Genomic DNA, 24539 nt, shown 5'->3' with positions numbered 1-24539 from the left:
GTTTCAACCACTTTTATGTTTTCTTTTTCATGAAAATAAATAATATTCCAATAACTAATCAATAGTAACTTGCAGATTTGTTTTTTAAATAGGTCTTGTAAACGTGCCAAATATTCATGTCAAGTCTTGTTTTCTTGTGCATTTTGCAGGTCAGCCTCAAATATATCGTTAATCTTGACTCTAAAATACACAGATAAGTTAAGACACCATTAATATTTTTTGCTATTATAGTTTGACTATTTGTTTAATTTTTTTCAATCATTTTTGACAAAATTGGTTATCTGTAGTATTTTCATAATGATTTTATAGAATTAATGTTTATAGGGTACATGTAAAACACTCAGTGAATATCATCACTGAGTATTTAACCATTTATTATTTGTTATATAGGAATGCCTCCCCTTATCATTAAATATATTTTCATTCATGCACTTGTATGGAATTGATTACTTATTTTAATCATGCATTTTCAGTCAGTTTATAACTAGAATAATCTATCAAGACAGTCGTTACCATAGTTGAAATGTCTCCCATTGAGCTGCAATGTTGCAGAAAAAATTGCAAAATCATTCCAAAATGACTTCTTAGAAATTAAATAAAGTCACATATGTGACTTTGAAAATATCATAACAAACCTTTTGTGATTGTGGATACCATTTGATCCATATAACAGGTTGGGACCAATACAGGGATTTATCTAGCTATTTTGTTTTACTACCGTTTTATATGTAAAGGGGAAAAATGAGAGCCGCAGGCTCGATCTGAGCGCCGGAGGCGCGAAATTCTTAGGGGGGTCCGGGGGCATGCCCCCCCCCCCCCCCCCCCCCCGGAAAATTTTTAAATAAATGGAGCAAAATCCTGCATTCTTAGAGCTTCTGAAGGCCATTTGTAGACCTTTACAAAGGCAACAAAAACTTTACTTTTTAGACAAAATATTAATTAACAAAAAAAAAAAAAAAATTAAACCAGGTCAATACTTTATTTAATTTTTTCTCTCAATATCTATCACAAATCAATTCTGTTTTTCATGTTTCACTACTAACATTGTTTTTGTTGTTACTCCATTCTTCCGATCCATAGTGATATAAGCTCCGTCTTACTAATCTACACTTTTCTTCTTAACTCTGCAATCCAGACGTATATTTTGACATCATGGACATGGCACATGTTTACCGATCAATATCAAATAGAAGCTTGAATATTCTACTCTCTCTTTTAAAAGCGTTTGAATGACTAGGATGGTAAATTAGAATATGCTGTTAAACTTCAATCGGACAAAAACGGAAAATTTCAGTACGATGTTTTAAATATTCTCTGTTTAATCAGAGAATTTTCTATCTTAAAAGGGGAATTTTTCACTTTTTTCAAGAGGGGAAAGGTACCGTTTACCGGTAGTAAAAACAGCCTTGATAAATCCTTGCAATAGCCCAAATGGGATATAATAGTCCATTTGGAATATAATATCCCAAATGAGCTATAGATTTACAGTGCAAAAATTGAAAATTTTTATTTTGGCAATAAATATCATAAATCTGCATCAAAACACTTATAAACGAATAACTTTTGGTAAGCAAGTTTTTCTGCAACCCTAAAGTTTGTAAGATTGATCCCCAAGAAGTTAAGGAACTTCCGAGGGATCAATCTCCTAAACAATGGGCATGCAGGAAAACTTGTCAACCAAAAGTTATCTTTTTTAAGTGTTCTGATGCGGATATATGATATTCATAGCCAAAATAAAAATCTTCAATTTTTGCTTTGTAAATTTATAGCCCATTTGGGATAGTATATCCCAAACGGACTATTTTATCCCATTTGGGCAATTGGTCTCAACCAGTATAATGGAAGAATAAAATTGCTAGATATTTACATTTAATTTTTATTTAGCTATGGTTTATAGTTAATATATATTTTTCCTCTGAGTTATTCCCCATGGCCACCATTTTGGGAGGTCAACCTGTTGATTTTTTTTTTCAGTGTTGAATTTCAAATTTAGCACGCATGGCAGAAATATTTTGGGTAATTAATTGAATTAAGAAAATTTTTTCCCTGGTTTATTGATTAAAAACATTAAATCCACTTTCTCTTTATTCTTACAAAATGTTCTTCTGTTCATCAATGTTATTGATTGTATAAAATTGTAAAAAAGTTTTGAATAATGTATTTTTTTTTTAATTTTAGAACTCTAAGGTTTACCTTGATGATGCTGTGTGTTTTCTGATTTCACAAAGATGTGACATTCAAGGTAAAACTTTTTATATCAAGTGTAAAATAATAAAATTTTGATTTATACACATTTTGATGAACTAGACATCTTTAAAGTCTAAAGATATCATTAGCAAACAGCATGTTGTAAAATAGATTGGGTTGAGTAGAAATGATGATATATAGGCTTCATGTGTAAAAAGAAAAAATGCTCATCCTAAGTTAGAGCTGAAAGGAATACCATAAATCAGCATTCGAATATTCGTGACTTGTTATTCGATTCGTATTCGAACATTCGGTAATTAAATAAAGGAGTTATTATGCCTTTTCATATACTTACAAATCCTATTGTTTCTTACAATATATCTTTGTATTTAAGATAGATGTAAGAAAAAAACGTCTGTTCTAATCGTTTGACATGTACAGGACAAAGTACATTAGGACTCGCGTTTATTTTCAAGAAAAAAAATAAATTAGAAAAAGAATCTTTATCAACAATCATAAGCTTCTTTAAATTAGGTCACTGTATTGCATTCCGATTACGTATAACTGCAATCACACAACCAACAGGTGCTCGCCATGTTTTACTTTTATATTAACAAAACAAAAAAAGGTCCGTTTCCGGAAACCTCCTGTAAATGTTTTAATTTATATTTAAATTTAGAATATATAACATTCTCAAAAAAGTAAGTATAATATAATGTATATTTTTCATATATGATTTCTGCAATTATTTATAAATTATAAATCTTAAAAAATAATTCTGTTTGTTGGTCCATAATATTTTTCTCTGCACAATATTATTACTTTCAATTATCTTGGCGGTCAATGTCATATATCTAAATTAAATCGGAGATACATGTCAAATGAGGTTGATGAATATTTGGCTTGAAGATGATTAAATAAATTTGAGGTCGTGTCTTTATCAGGCCAGTAGTACCATGTGGACAAAGTTTACAACCTGTCTTGTACATGTATTTGCTTTCGTTTGCTTCTTTTTCCACCATAATCAAAAAACTTAGTGGATAGGCCTACACAATTTATTGCATGAAATACGGGCATTAAACGTGTGACCGAATATTCGAATACAAATTTTCCATTCGAATATTCGTGAAAAACTTTTCATTCGCGAATGTTCGAACATTCGTTTCAGCTCTATCCTAAGTCATACCTACTCTTTGGAACTCTTTGGAACCATGATGGGGGATTTTGAGAGTTCTTGATCTTTTTATGCGCCTTGATCGATAGATCCGAGGCGTATATTGTTTTTGTCCTGTCTGTTTGTCTGTTTATCTGTTTGTCTGTCTGTCTGTTGTCAACTTTAACGTTCGCCATAACTTTTGAACCATGAAAGATATAGACTTCATATTTGGTTTGCATACTCCACAAATGAAGTTCTTTCAAATGACACCAAGATCAATGACCTTGTGACCTTGACTGTGACCTGTTTGCTAAAAATAGCTTTTTCAAATTTTCGCCTTAACTTTTGAACCATGAGAGATGGAGACTTTAAATTTGATATGTATACTCAACCAATGACGCTCTTTCAAATGACACCAAGGTCAATGACCTTGTGACCTTGACTGACCTTTATGCTAAAAATAGATTTTGCAAACTTTCTCCATAACTTTTGAACCCTGACAGATAGAGACTTCATATTTGGTGTGCATACTCCACTAATGAAGTTCTTCAAATGACACCAAGGTCAATGACCTTGTGACCTTGATTTATCTTCTGAAAATATTTTTTTGAACTTTGTTGCCGTCGGGCGCATAGTGTTTCACAAACACATCTTGTTCTCCATATATTGATTTTCCAATATAGTTTTGTGTTCTGTACAATATTTCATTATTGGCCGTTCAAAAATTATGTGGACTTGTTATATAACGCAAAGAATATAAGAGGCAAAAACTGGGTATTTATGTTCATTTCAAAATAAGCGAAATTTCAAGATAAGTGAGTTCAATATAAGTGGAGTAAGCTATAGCTCCTACTTAGTTTTATTAGCATAGTTTATTGAATGTTTGGCAAGAATATCATCAACACTGCTGTCTTATGTGTCCTTGAAAAGTCTACAGTGATAGGTCTTGGATTGTTTTCAAGGGCACATCATCCCCAGCTAATGGGCATTACCTACCTTCACCACAAAAGAGTTAATTAAATGCATTATTAAGTACATGTATTGGGACATGGTCCCTTTACTAGACTTGCATGTCGTTGTGTTAGATATGAAGCTTTGATTTCCGTTGATTATATTTAAGGTTAAAAATTGAGGTATGATTTATTTACCATCCAATTTTTGAAATGTAGAAAAAACCCTATAAAAAGGAAGTACCCTGATATATAGTGGAGCCCTGGATTACTTTGTCATATATTTATAGGTACTTGTTATGATTTTTTTTAGAGAAATCTTTAGTAGTTCCTGGTTTTTGGACAACATATGATGTTTATATGAAGTACGCTCATCTGATATATGCTTAGATTAATGCTTGCACTTAATCATATTAATGCATGTCCCATTAGAAGGGAAGCTTAGGACCTGAAACACTGCAGTTAATGTAATTGTCATGGTTTAATTCTACTGTGGCTTGATTTCCATAATTGCGGAATTTAAACTCCAGTTTCTCCCATTAGATAATTGCATTTTCTCAACCCTCGTAGGAAAAATTTCAACTGATCAGTTGTTTTTGAATGGAATTTGCTTCAAATAATGTGGACTCATGCTGATACATCTCAGTGCAGAGTAAAATTTTAAATACTATTTATCCTGGGGAAAAAATTGTGTAGCTTTGGAGCAATACAGACAGATACCAGTATAGATCCATATGACTGTATGTTTTGAAGGGATATACTCATATAGAACATTATTTCAGTGAAATCTTCTTCCTTGAACACTGTCATTTTTTGACACAGTTTTCCTTTTTATCACCTGTCTTCATCTTTTACTTCCTGGAAATAAAAACTGGTGTATGTTGCATTTATTTACAATTTTAAACAGGGATTTATTACCGGTACTCATTTTGTAAGTCAGACTTTTCTTCTGTCTATAAAACCCAGGGACAAATTATCATTAGAGTATATTTATTTTCAAGAAGAGTATTCATCATACAAAATTTACAGGAAATTAATTATCTTTAATGCAGTAAAACCCTAATAACATCTGAGTCCCAACAGTCTTTTTATTTGGTCCATTATAATAAGTTCTGGGTTATTGACTTGTTGGTACATGTATAATGAGTTCAGTTTATGTGCTTTAATGTGCACACAGGGTCATGTTTACTTACATCAACATTGGGCGAATGCTAGGCAGGAAACATAACAATGGAAAAATGTCCTGTTGAATTTAACTTGACAAGGAAAGCCAGCAGGAAGTTTTACCTACAAATAGTGCACATGTATCTTGTTTTCAGTACAAAACAAGTCAAGACATTCAGGTTTAAAAACATTCAATGTCTTTTCTTTGTATACAAAATGTTTATGTGTCATTAGACACAGAGAGTATAAGTGGTTATTCTTTATGCTTGATAATATAATTAAATATTTTTACATTTAAATGCAGGGATATTATTAAAAGTTAGGCTTATGCCATGTTAATGCATTATATATATATCATATGAATAAATTGAAGCATTCTTTTCAGATGCAGATAAGTTTGAAATAAGTTCTCGGTTGGATAAATTTGTATAAAGAGAAGAATACTGAAAGGAAGAAAGACACACTTTTCTGGATATATCAGAAGTTTGACTTTATAAGGTAATATTTGCATGTTAGCTAAGTGGAATTAACCAACTTGTTGTAATATTCAGGAAGTCAGTTAGTGTATTTAATGCTTGAAAGAAAAACTGCACTTTCCAAAGATAAAAGCTTGCTAAAATAGGACTAGTTTGTCGCAAAGTTATGTGAAAGGAGATTAAAGTGCCTCTGTAAATTAAAGTGCAAAGGCATATATAATGTTCAGAAAACTTATATAAAAACAAATTCTCTCATGCAAAAGATTTAAAAAAAGATATGGCTTAATCTTCTTAGAGATAAACACAAAATTTACATAACAATATTGGACAGGTTTGTAGTTGTACCAGCCAAAATGTTGTAGATTTTATTATGCATGTGTAAATATTTCATTCAGTCATTAATTTTCTTGATTATTATTTGGGCCAGAGATGTGTGGACACAACTGGACAAATAACATAGTCAAATTAGTTAATATCACAGAATGACCACTGTTGATTAACATCTTTTATGTATCTGGTAAATGTATCTTCAATGATGAAGTATAATTTTCTTGACATGTGCAAACAAATCCTTGATGTCAACCATTAACAGGATGTATCTTTGTATTTTGCACCCAGATTTGAGATAGCCTAATAAATACAGACAAGCTTTGTGACTCATTAGGATCTGGGTTTCCTGATTATAAATACTTCATTATAATTGTGATAGCTGACATTTTATATGATTTTCTTTCTTACATATCGTAAAATTGTACTGAATTAGATATAAGCCATGTTGTCCTAATTAAAAAAAAAGATTAAAAATGTATTAAACTGTGAATTTATCTTGATGGTGGAATATTGTATAAATGTCAATATATATTATATGGGTGCCTGTGCATCATTGGAATATAATGAAAGTATACTTGACTGGATTTTAGAATGAAATATTTTTAAAAGATGTATACTTTATCTTCAGTTTTGCAGTGATGAAAAACAAAATAAATTGCAAAATTCTCAGGGGAGAAATCATTGACTTGAATTCCCAAGATCCACATTTAGACTTCACTTTCTATTTCGGTGCAGTACGAAAGCCTGTGATATTCCATCCAGGATTATTGAATAACGCTGGGCTCTGATCTATTGGTATCAAGTTGAACAGTTCATATATACAAGTGCATTAAATAATGCATGTAGAGAAATTGGAGACTTATCGAATTTGAAACCTGACCCAATCTAATGGTTGTATAAATGCAAATTAAGCAGGAGTGTCCAGTGCAGCTAGGCCATTAAATATGAACAATGTTGTCAGAGTTTGAAAAGAAAATATTAGTTTCAGAAATCAATAGTATTGATTGATAGTTGTTATTACATGTGTTTGCAGACATTGTGAAATGTTGGTTGAAAACACAGATGGTAGGCCATTGTCTTTTTCCTTGCTTGGTTGACTTCATTGATGTCCTGGGTCGTTGTGGTTTTGAACAAGCAAGTGACACTTGGTGGCAGAAAGAATATGAAATCAAAAGTAAACCCTCCCTCTTTTTGGGACTAGATGGAAAAACAAGTTTGGATAGCATCCCATTGATGATTGGTTCTGCTGGCATGCGTGTCTGTGTATTTGTTATCATATTCTTTGGAGAGAATGTGTGTTTAATTAAATATTATTTATGACAGTGTTAATTAAGACATTACCTAGCCGGTGCATGGTAGCATAGCCTTGGTTTACCAGCTGTCGGTTTTGCTGTCAGTAAGCCAAATAGACAAAGGGTATAAGGAGATAACCTTTAGTAAGAACAAGTGTATGAAGACTGTATCTGTAATATGTGTGGGGGATATATTTACATGTACACGGGTCTTGTTAGTTTCCTGCAAACTGACCAACTGGACAGGTCAGTAAAGACTTGCTGGGGTTTGTTAATGATCTTACGATTTATAGAGAGGGCAAATAAAATTTTCCTTGAGTTTAAGTTGAAGTGCATTATTAAACATATGAGCAGAATTTTCTTGATGGATTGAATGCAGATTTAGTACATGTAATTGTAGCCTAGGGAATATTTTGTTTCAACATTCCGTGTAAAAATATGCTTTGTGTTATATTTTAGGATTGTATGAAGGCCTGATTATAACATCTGCTTCTCCATGTTCAAAGCAGTAAATGATTTGTAAATACTTCATAGATTTGTTTCATAAAAATGTTGCTTGCAGATGTGTTTAAGAAAATATTTTTATAATTTAAAAAAACCTTAATGTTTAATCTTAATCTTAAAGCTTCCTCTAAAGTTTGAAAGAAAAACACTTGTCAGGCAGATTTAAATATTTTATGTAAATAAACATCCTCTGTCTCCAGAGAATGCCCTGTATATTCTCCCACCCTATAATCAGGAAAAGGCCCTGCCCGCCTCTTCCTTATGCTGTAACAGCGACAGGGAACTATTATGACATCGTTAAGCCCTATTTCAAGGCTATGTTGTTAGTGTTTCAAGTGAAACAGTGTATTATTAATACGCTTTGAAAATCTTCAAATACCCCTTTTATTGAATCACTGACATATAATCAGTCTATCGTGTCCCCGAGTGGATTAAAATCTATATGTCAATGTGCATATAAAAGTCTGTGATCATGAGCAGGGAATCCCAGCAAATGATGGAGAGACTTCTGTTTTTTCTTTGTTGTATGGAAAAATTATAAAAATCAATCTTTGCTGGGACATGACTTCCTGAATCAATGCCTCAGGCAGAGGAGATGATTGTTTGAGAGTGAGGAACTTACAGTTATAGTTGTGTGGACAATGGAGGGGGTTGACATTTCATTATCTTTTCAATTTTGCAACAGGTGGCGTTGATAATTTGAAGCCTACGAAGTGTTTTTCTGCCCGGCCAAAAAGAACCAGGAGCGGATCTCGATTCTTCAAAGACATAGTGGTGGTGGTATTGATTCCGGCCTGTTAGCTTCAATTCATCAGGTACTGTATGTGTTGTATTTTATTTAAAGTATACGTGATAAATGTAATACCTAAGTAAACAAATGTCAGCTATCAAAGTTGTTATTTGCTATCAATTCTAAGTTAAATATTTAGGGTTATTTAACTTCTGTATATTTAATGTTTGATCGTGAATTCTTGTCTGTGTGGAAAGGAAATTATATAAATTTACATTATAAGGAAAATATTTGTCACCTAGAATCTACATTTTGGAAGGTAAGTAACAGCACAAGGGGATTAAGACAAAATTTTTCTTTAGTGCACTATGCAGTGCCTGGTAAATAATTAATGCAAAGTGCAGACATGGATGAACAAGTTAGCACAAGCATCGGGGAATGAGATTTTTCACGGGAAGTTTGTTAATCCAGATAATGAATCCATTACATTGAGGCTTTGAAGCCGTTGGGGCATATTACAAATAGAGTTGATTGAAAATGAAGATGCAGATTAAAGATAAATTTGATGTGTGAAGTAAATCAACCCGGGGAATTCAGTGCATGCACAGGTAGAGAATAAAAGAAGTTCCAACTGTTTTACTTATGAATAATTGAAATAATTTTCCTGAGAAATTGCTTATGCAGCTGTTCACTAGGCTGTGAAGAAGCTAATTTTCTTCAGGTACACCTCATGAGAAAAGAAAATATTTATACTTTTTTCACTATTACTGTTGGACATGTCATGCTTTTTCCTTGCCAAGAAAAAAATTCACTGCATTTTTGACTTGACACTTATTTATTATAAGGTGTGTACTGCATGGCATTAATGTGAAAGGTGAAGAAATGAAGAAAAGAAATTTTTCTTTTTGCTTTGTTTTTCATGTGACACCTTGTGTAATGAGCTGAGAGAGAAGCATCCTATTAACACTGCCTGTCTAGTTACGGGGTGTCTGCCTTGACAAGAGATCTTGTTCCCATCACCTTTCCAAAAGGCATTGTAATTAAGCATAACTTAATTGGAACCAGTGAAAATTTATGATGGAACGCCTCTCCTTTGTCTCACCAAATTAGACAAGTTTGATGTTAATAAGCTCCATTAGAAATAAAGAGAAACAAAAGTTAGCACTGAAGAGGTCTTTTAATATTGTATCTGAATTGTTAGTCAGGGAAATGTTTTTTTGACTTCCTTGATTTCACAAAAGACATTTTCTCTTAAACTTCCTTTTGTTCTGACATACATTAAACAGGACATAAAAAATTTCCTTTTAAAAAAAAAACAGGCTGTAAAATAACAAAAGCATAAGAAAAGAGCATGGAAAAACTGACAGTAAAAAGTAATCAGAAACCTTTTTCTAGCAGAATAATTTGTGATATTATATGTCATCTTTAACACAAGAGTAAACTAGTGCTAATTGTAACGGGGACCGTTACAGATGTTCCCCAAACGCTCCCCATCTCCCTTTTGGTGCCATATTCCTTATAAGCTTCATTAAATAAGACAATCTTTATGCATTTGAGACTTTAACAACGTTTACCCAGATGGATACCAAGTTCATTCAAATTTTAGCATTGCACGCGTGTGCATGTTAATGTATGTGCGTAATGACCATATCATCTTGTTTACACAATCTATATACTTAAATTTACTAAATATTAAAGTATTTAATCCAAAAGTATTAAAAATGCGTTCATTCAAGTGTTTTTTTGATTTTACTTATTTCACGTGCACGCACGTGCATACATGAGCTTGGTGACATACCTTCTTGTAGAAGTCCATTACATCTATCTATGTTCTAAATCCCACTCCGTTTGGTTGAAAACCAAGGGAGTTACAGCTGATTAAAGTTTCAGCCAATCAGATTGCAGCGTACGTACACGCACGTGTATTGATGTGTTTGGTGATCATACCTTCTTGTAGAAGTCCATACTATTTATCTATGTTCCAAATCCCATCTTGTTTGGTTGAAAACCAAGGGAGTTATAGCTATTTAAAGTTTCAGCCAATCAGATTGCAGCGCACGTACACACAGGTGTATGGATGTGCATGGTGACCATACCTTCTTGTAGAAGTTTATTATATCTATCTATGTTCCAAATCCCATCCTGTTTGGTTGAAAACCTAGGGAGTTATAGCTATTTAAAGTTTCAGCCAATCAGATTGCAGCGCACGTGCATGCACGTGTTTTCATGAAAATTGTTATATTTCATGGTGTAGGATATCCTAATGCATGGCTATGTTCAAAATTTCAAATGATTTCATCAAAAAACAAGAAAGATTTTGAGACTTTAGTTTCAGCCAATCAGAGCGAAGCACACGTGCATGCGCGTGAGATCTTGCTATTTTGACCATGTCATATTGTCTATGCTACTACTATATCCTTATATTATGAGTTTCAAAGCATTTCATCAAAAAGGTAAAAATATACGCCTATATCAATTAAATCGGTCATTTCACGTGTTGCTCGTGCGCGCTCTTGCAAGCACGTGCACACAAAATGGCATGTTGACAATGTCATCTTATCTACATTTATAATATGTCTATATATTATAAATATTAAAGCATTACATCGAGAAATGTAAAAGTTACGGCAATTTCAAGTATATTGGTGATTTCACGTGTTGCACGTGCGCGCTCTTGCAAGCACGTGCGCGCAAAATGACCTTCGTTCCGCAAATCTACATAACATGCCTACTTACCCTAAAAAGGTTTCCCCTTAATCGGATGTGTACTTTACAAGATCATTCGCGGACAAAATTTTCCCGAGAAGAAAAATAATAATAATAAGAAACAGAGTAAAAACAATATGTTCCCCAACTTCGTTTGGGGAACATAATTATTTTCCCTAAACCAATAGTTTTGCCTCATCAAAAAGTAGGTATACCACAATATGCTGAGAATTTATTGACTGATTGGATAGTGGAGATTGAATTACAGTGTGCTTTACATATTGCTGTTGAGCAGGGTTCCCTGACTCTGTACCCAGTGTATGTACAAAATCTCCAGAGATACTCTGATCCAGGCCACTGTCATTCACATTGTGTTGAGGCAGTGAGGAAACTGTTAATGAGAGGACATTAGATTTCTCTCTTGGGACAGGTGATGTCAGCAATGAGTCTTGGGGGACTTTTTAAGTATTTTCATACATATTGATTATGACTCAATGAAATCTTCTGGCAGTGGTCTTATTGGGAAGTATTCATCATGTTTGCGTCTTTTTGCAGGACTTTGAGTTGATGACAAAGAAAACCATGATGAAGTCTATGGTGACACGCCCAGCCCCCGCCCAGAACAGCAACAGTGATGCGAACAAAGCAGGGGAGACAACTGCAAAAGTCAGCGCAGGTATCAAGACTTTCCCTTCATTCGATAATTTGCTTTTTAGGCCTAAAATGGCTGGAAATCAACGTAACAGGAACTGTCTGCTGATTTCCGATTTTTCTCTCTGTGGTTGTTAATTTGAATGATTGACAGAGGTACCATTTCTCACTTTGTGGGCTTTTGATTTACAGTTAATGAATGCCGTTATTAGTTGGCAATCCCATTGATTGGTCCAAACTTTTAGATGCTCCCCTGTGAATCTAAAGTTTCAATTGCCCTCTAAACATGAGAGAACTCGCCACTGCAATACAAATCAAATGAGCAACCGGGGAGATTAAATGGACAGACAGTTCATGTATTCAGGGATTTTTGTTATTGAATTAAAAAGAGAAAAAAAAAACATTTGTATGAATGGTTTGTATGGAGTTTTATTTTCAGATGAGGGCATTTTAGGTATGGTCATTTTTATGCATTTAAACAGAGAAATGATCTGTGTGTGTAGTAGATTAGGGAAAAGGAGTCATTTTCTCTGTTTAAAAAAAAATGCATATGACAGTTTCTCTGTTTAATTGATATGAAACATATGCATAATCCAAAAATGAGATCAAACTCTAACATAACTTCATTGTACCTACACTTTAGACTCGTTTGATCCTGGATGAGTAAGTACCAGATTCTATAGGTTTCACCTAGATGATATTTGCAACCAAGACACCTTTTGTGGACTTGAGAAAGCCATATATGTGGATGATTTTTCAAGAAAAGGGGGGGGTTTCCAGTTTCAGTTGATTGCTTTGGGTCTCTTGTCGTTTCATCATTGATTGCTCAACAGAATTGTGTTTTTACCTTTTCATTCACTTTTTTTTGCTTTTTTCATCTTAATTCACCTCTATGCACCAGTAACTATAGACAAACTAGAGAAAGTGTTCTCATCACTGTCCTGTGATGATAGTATTTTGTAAATGGAGTTATTTCCCTGGTTATTTATACAAGGTTTGATGTTGCATGCTTTTGTTCTTTAATTATTATATTTTCTCTTTTTTTCCATTAATTTTTTTGGGTTAAATTGATATTTAAAAAAAAAAAAATTAATATTCTTGATAAATGAATTAAAATAATGAAAAAATGAAATGGAAAGAAAAAATTTTAAATGTCCAAACTTACTTATATGATTTGATTTTCAGTTAAGATAATATTTTGGAGTAAATGAGGAAACCAGGTAAACACATTATTTATCAAAATATATTTATTTTATTTTATGGAGAAAATGTTTTATTCTGGGAGTTATTGTTCGAGATAAGAATAATATTTCTGTAGTTGTAGGGAACTAGGGATGGGCTGTAAGGGTGGGCAGAAATTACTCCAGAACTCGTAAAAATTACACATACTGTATAGATATTAGAACACATATAATTATATTTATGTATTTTGTATGATGGTGTATATAAACAGATAGGTATAAACGAAGCATATCAGAATTTCTAATCTGTTCCATATTTGTCTGCATTCAAGGTCGGTGACAATGTAGGCACCAACCAGGTACAGTATGCTCTCCTCACAATATTGCCTTCTGTATTATACAAGTTACCAACGCTGAGACAACATTTAAGTATTAAATATACATATATACATTATATATTGCGTGCCTTTGGTTTGTAGTACGAGAACTCTTTTTATTATACAGTTGATTTTTTTTTTGTTACTTACAAGTGTGGAAGATGTTTTTCATTTTTTTAATACTAAAAAAAGATTTTTTTTTCTTGCATACCACATTTGACCTGTTTATGGACTAGAATTCAAGATGTCTGAACTGTGAAAATAAAAATGAAGTAATTTTCGTCAAATTTTGATCGGATTCAATTTCATGGCTTTCCAAAAAAAAAAAAATCTCTAGACCATATGATTATTTACTTATATAGACTTCTTAGAATATGTACACAAAGGTAGTGTTTTGATCTTCCTATACGTAACATATCTACTAGCCTTGGGTCATATCTAATACATGTTAACGATAATATTGGGAGGATGCAACTTTTCTGTAAGTGTGTATTCGTGTAGTGCCGCCCCCTACTTGGAAGAGAGAGAGCGGCTGCATGGGTATTTGGGAACTGTGATACGTGCTAGCATGCTGCATTGTTTCAGTGATAATTTACAGGCTCCTAAGCGTCATGCACTCTGTTGAGCAATCAAGCGTGTCAGGATCAAAGCTTGCTCTCATATATGGCAAATCTTTGATGTTCAAAAAGTTTTTTTTTATATCTTTGTTGAATGACCCCATCCTCCCCTAAAAAAGTGTTATTTTTTATGAAATAACTGGATTGCAGATATCATGGGTGTTTCTTTGTAACAATGAGTATATATATTACAGAGTAACGATTGTTACAGTATGGTTTTTATTCCAAATAAAAAGGAACTATTTTTTTCATTTCATATTGTATGTTTTTAGGGATACGGAGCAATAAAATTGCTTTCCAATGCTCCAAACTTTAAAACACAATTTTATAAAATAGTTTTGTCTTTTGAAATATGTATGTTTCACTTGCTTTTATTGAAAAAACGAGAGTAAAAAAATTTTTTTGGATCTATACCTGAATTGTTGAATGATGTATTAACAATGTGACGTATTTTGTGGCGAGTTTACAGATAATTATGATTGGTAAATCATTTGTTTGTCTTCTTTATATGTCATACCCTCTATAACTAGGCCAGACTTAGATTACACAGGTCAGCTCTTAACATCTTCACATCAAGTGTTTATATTTCTAACACCCAAACATCTTTTTTTTTTTCTGCTCTCTTATAATCTCTGCTAGATGTCTTATGTGCGTGCTCCGCAGGGTTTGGTCGTTGTTTATATATTTAGTTTTTTTTTTAATTGTCCTTTTTGTATATATATATACATTTATATTACATGTATTGCATTATCATGTCTTTATTGACAATAAAATACAGGTATACTTACTTGCATTATACAAAAAAAAGCAGAAAAAAACACCTTCATGTATGCAAATACATAGAAATTTTCTCACATTTCCTGAATCTTTTTATGTCCATGCAAAGCAAACACCAATGCAATTTAAATGTGGGATAACATAATTAAAAAGAATATGAAATATTTTATCTTTTTGTCTTCCAATAATATATATATATATTAAAACATAAAAATATTCAAAAAATATATTGACTATTGATTAGTGGGAACATTTTGAAAATTTCTACAAAATTATAATGTTGGTGTTATTAGTGCTTTGACATAGAATAGAAGCAACTAATCCATTGTATGATTGTGTACTTCGGGTGTGCATTTTCAAATATGTAATCACCACCTTGGCTTCATTTTATGCTTGCAAAGAGCACCATTGACAGAAATTTAAGTACCAGGTTCACAAAACGTTTAACTTAACCATTATTACCACAACTGACTGTAGAGAATCAGAAGAAATAGTCATTCTAACCCTTATTCTTTGTATGAAACCACAATGTGATTTTACATTTTATCATTTCCATAAGTTTTATTATTATTTTTTTTTTTTTGGAAAACCTTGATTTTCTTTACAATGCCTTTAAATTTCTTTCAAAGCATATATCAAGATAAACAGAGAATGCTCTAACAATAAAAACTTATTTTAACAGAAGTAATGTTTGCTTATACTTCCAATATTGATAAACTATTGATAAACAGACAAAACCTTCATGCTTTTAACTTTGTGTCAATATTAACGAGATATGCCACTGTGCTCCTAGATATTCAGATAGAAAACAGAAGCTGATGGGAATTCATGAATAAATGTCAATCATTTTCTCTTTTTCCACTTAGATATTTCTTGATGTTTTGTGGGTAAAAAAAATACAAACAACAGTGTACAGACAGTATTCTGGTAGTTAGAATAATGTAACAAAAAATATTTTTACTAACTGTGTGGTTTTGGTCATCCTTTCTGGCTCTCTCCTCAGTGTTTTTAACATTTTCATCATTACCATATATATAAAGTTATTAAAGCACTATTTATCAAAAGAATCTGTACACTTCTTATACAAAAATCACAGAAAAATCAAGACTGGTTATTGTAAAAGTTTTTTTTTTTTTAATTCTTCATGGATTTTGCTTCTATACACATTTATTCCCACTTAATTTCCCCCCACGTTTGTTTGCATGTGTATTGTAAGGTGATTGAAACTAGTTGAATTTGCATTGACTTTGTTACAGAAAATATAATATTCTTGGTTACGATAAGCTTCTAAACAAGCAAAGCAAATCGCTTTATGATTTTTCAATATAACAGAAAAGTTCATGTCAATCTAAAATATTTAAAATGAACAAGCTGTAGAAATGAACTTCAATGAATGTGTACTGATTTTTTTTTTTTCAAAACCAAGTAACTATACAAAGTGTTTTGTTATAAACAGGGGGAAATAACTCCTGCTCACTGTGGGTAAAATGCACTGTTATGTTGTTGCTTATTTCAGCATGCTGTGGTTTAATAAGTGGAGAGACATTCGTTTCCATTACATACCCATGTTCATGCTTACCATGTGCTTGTCAAGTTTCTTTAATAGAATTATATGTGGAGGCAAACAGGCGTGATTTTTAGTTTTTATATGTAATGCACTAAACATTCAAAGTTAGTTGGAAATAATTATACTTAAAAGATTTCAAATAATAATTTACATATACAAAACTTAAAGAGCTCATGCAGTCAAATTAATTGAAAGTAAAAGAAATTTGTGAAGATAGGACTATTACATGATTGCTAATGTTTATATAGAAAGCATTTATACTAACTGGAGTTTGTTTGCACAATACATATTGATATTTGCACATTTCTATAGCTTAATTGCTAAAGAGGTTGTTCAATGTATAATACATACCTTTAGAATTGAGCAAAAATGCACATTACTTACATTTAATTGATATAAAGATTTAAATTACATTTGCAATCAATTTTGGACAACATGCCTTTTCCTTATTTTAAAATATTGACCAGAAAATATAAAATATTCTGATTTAGTTATTATTGATACTTAAAAAAAATTGTGATAAACATGCAAAAACACATTTCTTTGGCTTCACAGAACAACATAGTTGTGTTATTACTATATATATACTAATTTGGGCTTTGCATATTTTGTGTATGGCATATATTGTACTAGGATTGTAGACTGTGTAAAATTTAGTGCATGCCGAGATTGAGACAAAAACACAAGATATGAAATCTAATATACCATTGCAGAGTTTTTCTGACCATGTGAGAACGGTCATATGTGTGTAGTTTTCTTTTCTGTCTTATTTTTTAACAATCCAAAAATAAATTTGCATGATCAATCTAAGGTTGAAGACTTTGGCTCTTTTTTCTTCTTTTTTCATTTATCTAGTTTAGATTTTGTATTTTTGTATATATATATGATTAATACTTACACTGGATCAGTTATAACTCTAATGAAATGACTTCTTGTGTGTGCCTGTCTATAAAATGCAAAAGATAATCATGAAGCATTATTCACTTGCTAAACCAAACTAGTGAATGTTGGTAACCTAGTCATTCACAGTTTTTGACACTGTATATAGTTCACAGAATCAAACGCTCAGCCGACCTGGGTTGTTTGCACTAATATTGCTTATAAATAATAGTTGAAGTTTTTATCATTTAAAAATGTAAACATCTTTATTTTGTTATAATTTATCATTAAATTTTAAAGTATTGAAATATTCTAGTTTTTTTTAAGTATAAACTTTTCTTGGGGAATATAAGTTGATCTTGTTTGTTAATTTTCCAGTGGACAATATTTAGGACTTGTGGTAACCTCAGTCTTTACAAGTTTTCTCTTTCTTTAGTACCTTCATAATGTGACTATATAGACATTGTAATATAATTGTTGTTGGTGAAATCCAGGATTTGCTCTATTATATTTATTCTTAAATTCTCGGCAGATGAAATTTTCAATTATAATACTTGTTAACATTTCGTTAAATTGCATTCAAAGAAGTAAAGAACTCAAATTTCAAATGTAATCTCTTTCTAAATGTAATCGTGAATTCTGCCTGTATTTTGCTAGCCTGATTTATTTTGTTAACAGGATTTACCATCCATGCTTTTGTGTATGTAGTGGTGTTACTTTTTCATTGTTTCATACACTTGTCTTGCTGCATCCAGCAGAGATCCACTTTCACTTTCAGTTTTAAAGTGACCCACTTTCATTTTCATTTTTGAATGCACTGTACTAATATTGATTAAAATTTAGTTGGACAAACTTATTTCAATTCAAAGTTAAAATTTTGTAATGCTGTCACTCCTGAAAAATGAAGTGGATCTTGAAAGATTTTGTACAAACCCCCCACCAAATCCACCTCAGAAACATGTTTTGTTCTATTTTGCAAGTGTGCTTTGCCCACTTCCAGAAGTTTGTTTCATTCATATTTTTCTATTTATTTCCTTTATTTATTTTTAAACAATTCAAAACATGTTTCACTTCATTCACTTACAAATTTCATGGTGTTTCAATGGGCAATTACATTTAATTAACTTAATTTTAAAAATTTAAAATTTTTACACTAGCTTTAAGTAAATAATTTTAAGAATTAAATAAAAATTAATGTATAAAGTGATACTTTGAGTTAATAGAGTTCATTGTTGCACCATGAACATTATTGGTATACATATCTGCTTGTGACATGTAACATGTCTGTTAATATGACTTGTAATCAAGAGAGGCCCCCCGATGTGGATTTTGTCTGTAATATTTGGCCTACTAATTTCCCCCCTTGTTTGAAGTAGTGGCTTATATATGGGAGATCTTGAATCTGCATGACTGTAGGGCATCATTTAGGCATAATTACAGAAAACCTTGCTAACACTCTGGGCCAAAAGAAGTTTGTCATTCAAAAGAAAAATTATAATGCATGTTATTGTAGTAACTTTACCTAATCGTTTTACTTGTTTGACTTTGATGGTAAATGTTCGACAACTGATGGTAGAAAGGGTTGTTAGCAAGTGTGTATGTTTCTCTTTTTTAACACCATTTTCAAATCTGTCACAATTTGGCATTATCGGCTTTCGGTGGTAACCATGGTTATGGATTTGTAGCCAAAATATCAGATAATGATTTATCTGTTTAATTGTTTTTTTTTCTTCACAAAGGTAACACTCCACAGGCATATATTTTTATATATATGTATATATAATCTGTATTCCTATTCCTTTCCTGTTTGAAAATAAAAAAAAGAGTTTTTTGATGTATTTAGATGATAGTTGCTGTGTAGTACGTACCTCCTGCCTGCATTATAGGGTTGCTATTTTATATACCAGCCATAATGTATTATTTTAATGACCAGGAAATTGGCTGTTTTGGGCTGACTCTAACTGCTTTGATTTCTATCTTTAACAGGAAAATCTGACGTTAAAAGTAAAATTACAGTCAAGTCTGAATTACAGCCAAGTGCTCCAGTGAAAGAGGTGAGTAATTCTGATGTTATAGTTTTAAGTTTTACAAAATTCCTTGTACAGTGTATTGAGTTATTTTACCCTAAAAGTTGGAATTTATTTTTAGTATGGCAAATTGAACCAGTTTCAGTCACAGTTCAAATTATGAGCAACACCTGTGTATGAGTTCAAGTGCCTTGATTTATCTTTTTGTGAGTTAAAGATCATTCTATTAACATATACCTTTGTTTTGCAGGAGAAACGCAGACGAATCACAGTTGGACGATTGGAGGCCAACAAACCTGCGGAAAAGACAGATGCTAAGCTCAGTGGTGGAAACTCGCCCATATTTGAAGTGGAGCATCCACTCAAAGGAGGAGCCAAGGTATTAGGAATAACAAAAAAGACATTCCAGGGACATATTTTCAATTTCAGAAATATTCTTGCTTTCATGTATTTGGGCTGAAAAGTTAACTCTTTTGATTAACTTCTTTTATAGAAACAAGATGAAGTCAAAGAGAAGGATGAAAACACCCCAGAAGTTGAAAATGATTCAGAGAAGTGAGTTTTGCTTGTTTTATTCTAATTCAAAATTTACTACATTTTTGTAGGGGTTACAACTGCTTTACTCTTCATTTCAATCTTTCAGGGAGAAGAATTCTGCTGCCGTTTCCTTTTCTTTCAAGAAAATGGGGAGTAAAGTTGGATCTTCTGCAGCCTTTCCAGAGGAGAAGGATGAAGAGGTCAATGGTGAAGAGGAACCCAGGAACAGCAGCAACACACCATCTCCCAAAGAGAACGTAAAACCAGAGGAACCCAGGGAAATCAATTCATTCAGACCAGTTCTGATGGAAAACTTTTTGAAAGTGATGAGTAAGGACGAGGTTACAGAATTAGATTGGCCCACAGAAATGGTGAAGGTCACCACCACTGAGCCTCGCATTAGTTACAGCTGTAACCCCCTCTCCTTTGACTTTAGTGAGTTACTGTCTGGAAAACCTGCATCCTTGGAGAAATTTAAAAATGACATCACAGCATTGCAGGCCATAAAGTCTGAAACTTCAGTGGATGAGAAGGGCGATGGGGAGAAGATGGAAGAAGATCAAGAGGAGAAAGAAAAGGAGGTGAAGGCAGAGTCTTCTAGACGTAGTCGTAGCAAGCACAAGAAAAAGCGCAAGAAAAAGAAAAGCAAACATCATAATGAAGCGAAAGAAAATGATAATGACAAAGAAGAGAAAGAATCTGGTGGAAAAGAAAATGGAAAGAAGTCAAAGAAGAAAAAGAAAAGAAAGAAGAAGCATAAAAGCTCAAAAGACCAGGATGAGAAGGCTGAAGAGAAAAGCAAAAATGAGAAAACAATTGAGGGGGCAGATGTTGATGATAATGGCCATGACTCTGAGGCTGAAGTGGGTGATGTTGAAGATAGTATTGATTCTGATTTGGAGGACAGCAAAAGTAAAAAGTCCAAGCATAAGAAGAGGAAGAAAACCAAGAAGTCGAAGAAGAAGAAAAAGAAATCCCATCATGAGGATGAAGGTAACAAAGAGAAAGAGAAGAAGATCAAGGAAGAAAGTGATTCATCAGATGAGGAGAAGGCAGCAGAAGTGGAAAAACCAAAACGGGTGAAAAGTAAAGGAAGTGTGAAATCTGGTAGTGGTGATGAAAATGTGGATAAGAAAGTTGTCAAAGATACACAGAAACAGACTGTAGTGAAAAATGAAAAGAAACGTAAGCATGACACAGACGAAATGACATCTGATGACTCTCCAGTAAAAACTGTAAAGCAGTCTCCAATGGATAAAAGTAAAAGCTCTCCAGCTGCAGCAAAGGAACCTGTCGCAGCTAAAAAGGTCAAGAAAGAGCAAGGTAGTAGTGGGTCTGAAAGGAAAAGCTTGTCATCTCAGAGGAAGCGCCAAACCAGTGAATCCAGCGCTAATGCTACTCCTGTGATAGCAGCTAAGAAGCAGAAGGTAACCCCAAAACAAATGCCAGAGCTGGATAATGTTACAGAGGATACTTGGAGCAAAATGGAGGATATGTTTGAAGCTAAGGTACCCAATAACCCAAAGTCCAAGTGGGATACAAGTGAGAGTGAAACCGAACAACAGGAAAAGGTTGCAGAGAAGAAGAAATCACAACAAAATAAAGCAGTGAATAAGACTGTGTTAAAGAAAAGTGTACCTGATACTTCGAAAGAGAAAGTTGTTCAGGAAAGGAAGTCAAGAAAATCAGAAAAAAAGAGTAAGAGATCAAGAAGCAGGTATTCCAGTATGGATTCCCGCAGCAGATCAAGAAGTCACAGCCACTCCAGTAGAAGTCACAGGTCATCTTCTGGAAGTTATTCAAGGTCAAGGAGCAGAAGCAGACGGTCCTATAGCTCATCTTCCTATGACTCCAGACACTCAAGATCATACTCAAGGTCAAGGACAAGGTCACGATCCAGGCGAAGACACCACTCTAGTTCTTCATACAGTAGTTACTCTGACTACAGTAGATCAAGATCCCGTTCATCAAGGTCATATTCAAGTTCACGATCACGTTCAAGATCCAGGTCTTATAGATCTTACACAAGGAGCAGAAGTAGGAGTTCTAGTTATTCAAGGTCACGATCAAGGTCATACAGACGCTCAAGATCTCGGCATCGTTCTCGCACTTATAGTCATTCATCAAGGCATTCTCATTCATCAGACACAGAAAGTCCCAAGAAGCATTATAGAATACGCAGTAGTGACGTAGAAAAAGCCAAACAAGAGGATCCTCTTGATATTCCCTTGCCAAACTTTAATGATGAAGAAAAACCTGCAGAAAATCTTGTAAAGAAAATCCAGGACAAAAAACAACAACACTCAGACTTAGTAAAGAAAGGAATTGAAGCAAGTAAGCAAGCTGAAAAGGAAAACAAAAATGTTCCTGAAGGTACTGACTTTAATGACATTCCTTTACCGACTGCAGACACAAAAACGTCAACTGCATCTGCAAATCCACCCCCTCCCCCTCCATCACAGCAGCAGCAGCAGGAGATTGGACCCTATGGCATGCCTATTCCTCAGTATGCAATGCCATATGGACCTCGTGAGAGAATGCCAGGACCAATGCATCCAAACATGAGGTATCCACCTCCTCATGACATGAGATATGGACCTCCTCGAATGGGGCCCATGGGACCTTATGGACCTAGAAGACCACCACATCATGACATGAGATATGGGCCACCTAGAATGGGCCCAATGCATGATGGCTACCATGGACCAAGGTATCCTCCAATGAGGCCACCTCCAGGTTATGGACATCCTCCACTTCCTCCACCTAAAACTTCTACACCACCACCTCCAGAACCTCCCAAAGAGGAAGAAAAACCAGTAGAAGAAATTGCTCCCAATCCGTCCATTGTTATACCTCCTGAGCAGGCAGAGCAATATAAACGTCTGCAGGAACAGGCTCAGAAACATGCCAACAAACAAATGAGGAGACAGAAGAAATTGGAGGCTGGTGAACCTTTTAGCGAATCATCTGAGTCCGAGGAAGAGGAACCCAAAAAGGAGGAGGAAGATCTAGATGGATCAGAGGATGCAATTTCAGAAGAGTTAGCACAAGGTTTAGTGGCTGTACCATCTCCTTCACTGTCCATTGCTCAACCAACAATTCTTATTGCACAACCACAAATGGCAGGCGTTGGAGGACTAACACTAGCCCCACAACTGATTCAAGCTGGGCACCCACAGCATGTACTTTTACAGCAGGGAATGGCATTACCCCAGGGAATGACATTACCACAAGGAATGGCATTACCACAGGGTGTGACTCTAGGACAGAATGCTTTGGGACAAACTATAGCCCTTTCTCAAGCATCTGGTTTAAGTCTTTCACAAGCTGGTCATCCCCTGTTTTCTGGAGCTCCAGTTTTTGCCCACCCATCAGCTTCCTCCTCCATAACAGCTCTAGCTGCAGCAGCTGCTGCTGGGGCCCAGCCTGCTCACTTGCCTTCTGCTTTACATTCACAGATGCCCTTAGGAGGTGTTCATGTTGGACTTGCACAACCAACACTTATTCAGCATCCTTTGTTAGCTCAGCAGCAACTGGCGGCTGCTCAGCTTCATGCAGCATCACCCCATGTGCTTTCTGGAGGACTGCAACATGCAGCAGGACCTGTTATAGTTGGGAACCGCCTATTACTGCCAAGTATCGTAAGGCAGTGATAGAAACTAACTCAGTGACCCAGTGCCAAGTATAGTATTAATCATAATATGTGGAACATAACATTGTGATTTTCTGATCATTGCTTTGATGAATGTCCCATTTATGCAAATTTATGTGAATATGTGGAATTCTATTTAAATACATGGATATGTTGAGAAGCATTACAGTTGATGCCTAGTCAGACATTTTTATGCAACTTGGACGTGGAGATGTGTGCTTTTATGTGATACATTTTATGTTTCACAAAATAACATTTCATATCAGTTTATATTGTGGTGTTCTGGTGATTCGTGTATGGTGTGTTTGTGTGTCCAGACAGTGCTACAATTTTAATGTTTACATATGGTCGTATTTATGTTTAAACCCCCTGGAATTATATTTTGTTTAAAGATAAACTGAATGTTTTTGCTGCTTAGTTTTTTAAAACAATATACAATGTAATTTGATAGGGGGATATTCATCTTAAATAATAAGAGGCTTATTAGGCATATTTATATCAATGCTTAGTAAAAATGAAAACAGATTTTTTTGTCAAAAGCAGTTTTCGTGTTTTTGGATGAAAAATTCTTATTTTCATAGCATGATGTGTTCGTTAAGAGAGATGTGTGAATGTTGTTTTATTGATTGTTAGGGGTGTAATATTAGCATGTATGGTAACAATTTTCTGAAAGGAACACAATTTTTATGTTGATTAACCTTTATTTTGTTAATGCCTTGTTACAACATCAATGTTGCTCAAAGCAAGAGAAACATGGAATAAAACAAATACACCAAATC

General features: G+C 33.7%; 1 protein-coding gene across 4 annotated transcripts; it reads left to right on the top strand.

Moving 5' to 3' along the window:
- Window positions 1–7781: 7781 nt before the first annotated feature.
- LOC134263387 (serine/arginine repetitive matrix protein 2-like) lies at window positions 7782–24539 on the top strand. Of its 4 annotated transcripts, none has more exons than XM_062745718.1 (7): window positions 7782–7801; window positions 8745–8874; window positions 12051–12171; window positions 19531–19598; window positions 19822–19950; window positions 20065–20126; window positions 20215–24539. In XM_062745718.1, the coding sequence occupies exons 3-7, from the start codon at window positions 12063–12065 to the stop codon at window positions 23759–23761; spliced, it is 3915 nt and encodes a 1304-aa protein (XP_062601702.1). In that variant the 5' UTR covers window positions 7782–7801; window positions 8745–8874; window positions 12051–12062; the 3' UTR covers window positions 23762–24539. The 4 variants fall into 4 exon arrangements, with proteins under 4 accessions (XP_062601702.1, XP_062601701.1, XP_062601704.1 ...); XM_062745720.1 differs by lacking the exon at window positions 7782–7801 and adding an exon at window positions 12790–12809 and having other exon boundaries at window positions 8541–8874; XM_062745717.1 differs by lacking the exon at window positions 7782–7801 and having other exon boundaries at window positions 8539–8874.

The sequence above is a fragment of the Saccostrea cucullata genome, unplaced genomic scaffold (assembly GCF_032062105.1).
Source record: "Saccostrea cucullata isolate Sc308-1 unplaced genomic scaffold, CSIRO_AGI_Scuc_v1 ctg5015, whole genome shotgun sequence".
NCBI lineage: Eukaryota > Metazoa > Mollusca > Bivalvia > Ostreida > Ostreidae > Saccostrea > Saccostrea cuccullata.
The sequence above is the reverse complement of the archived record's forward strand: the minus strand, read 5'-3'. Positions and strand labels throughout refer to the sequence as shown.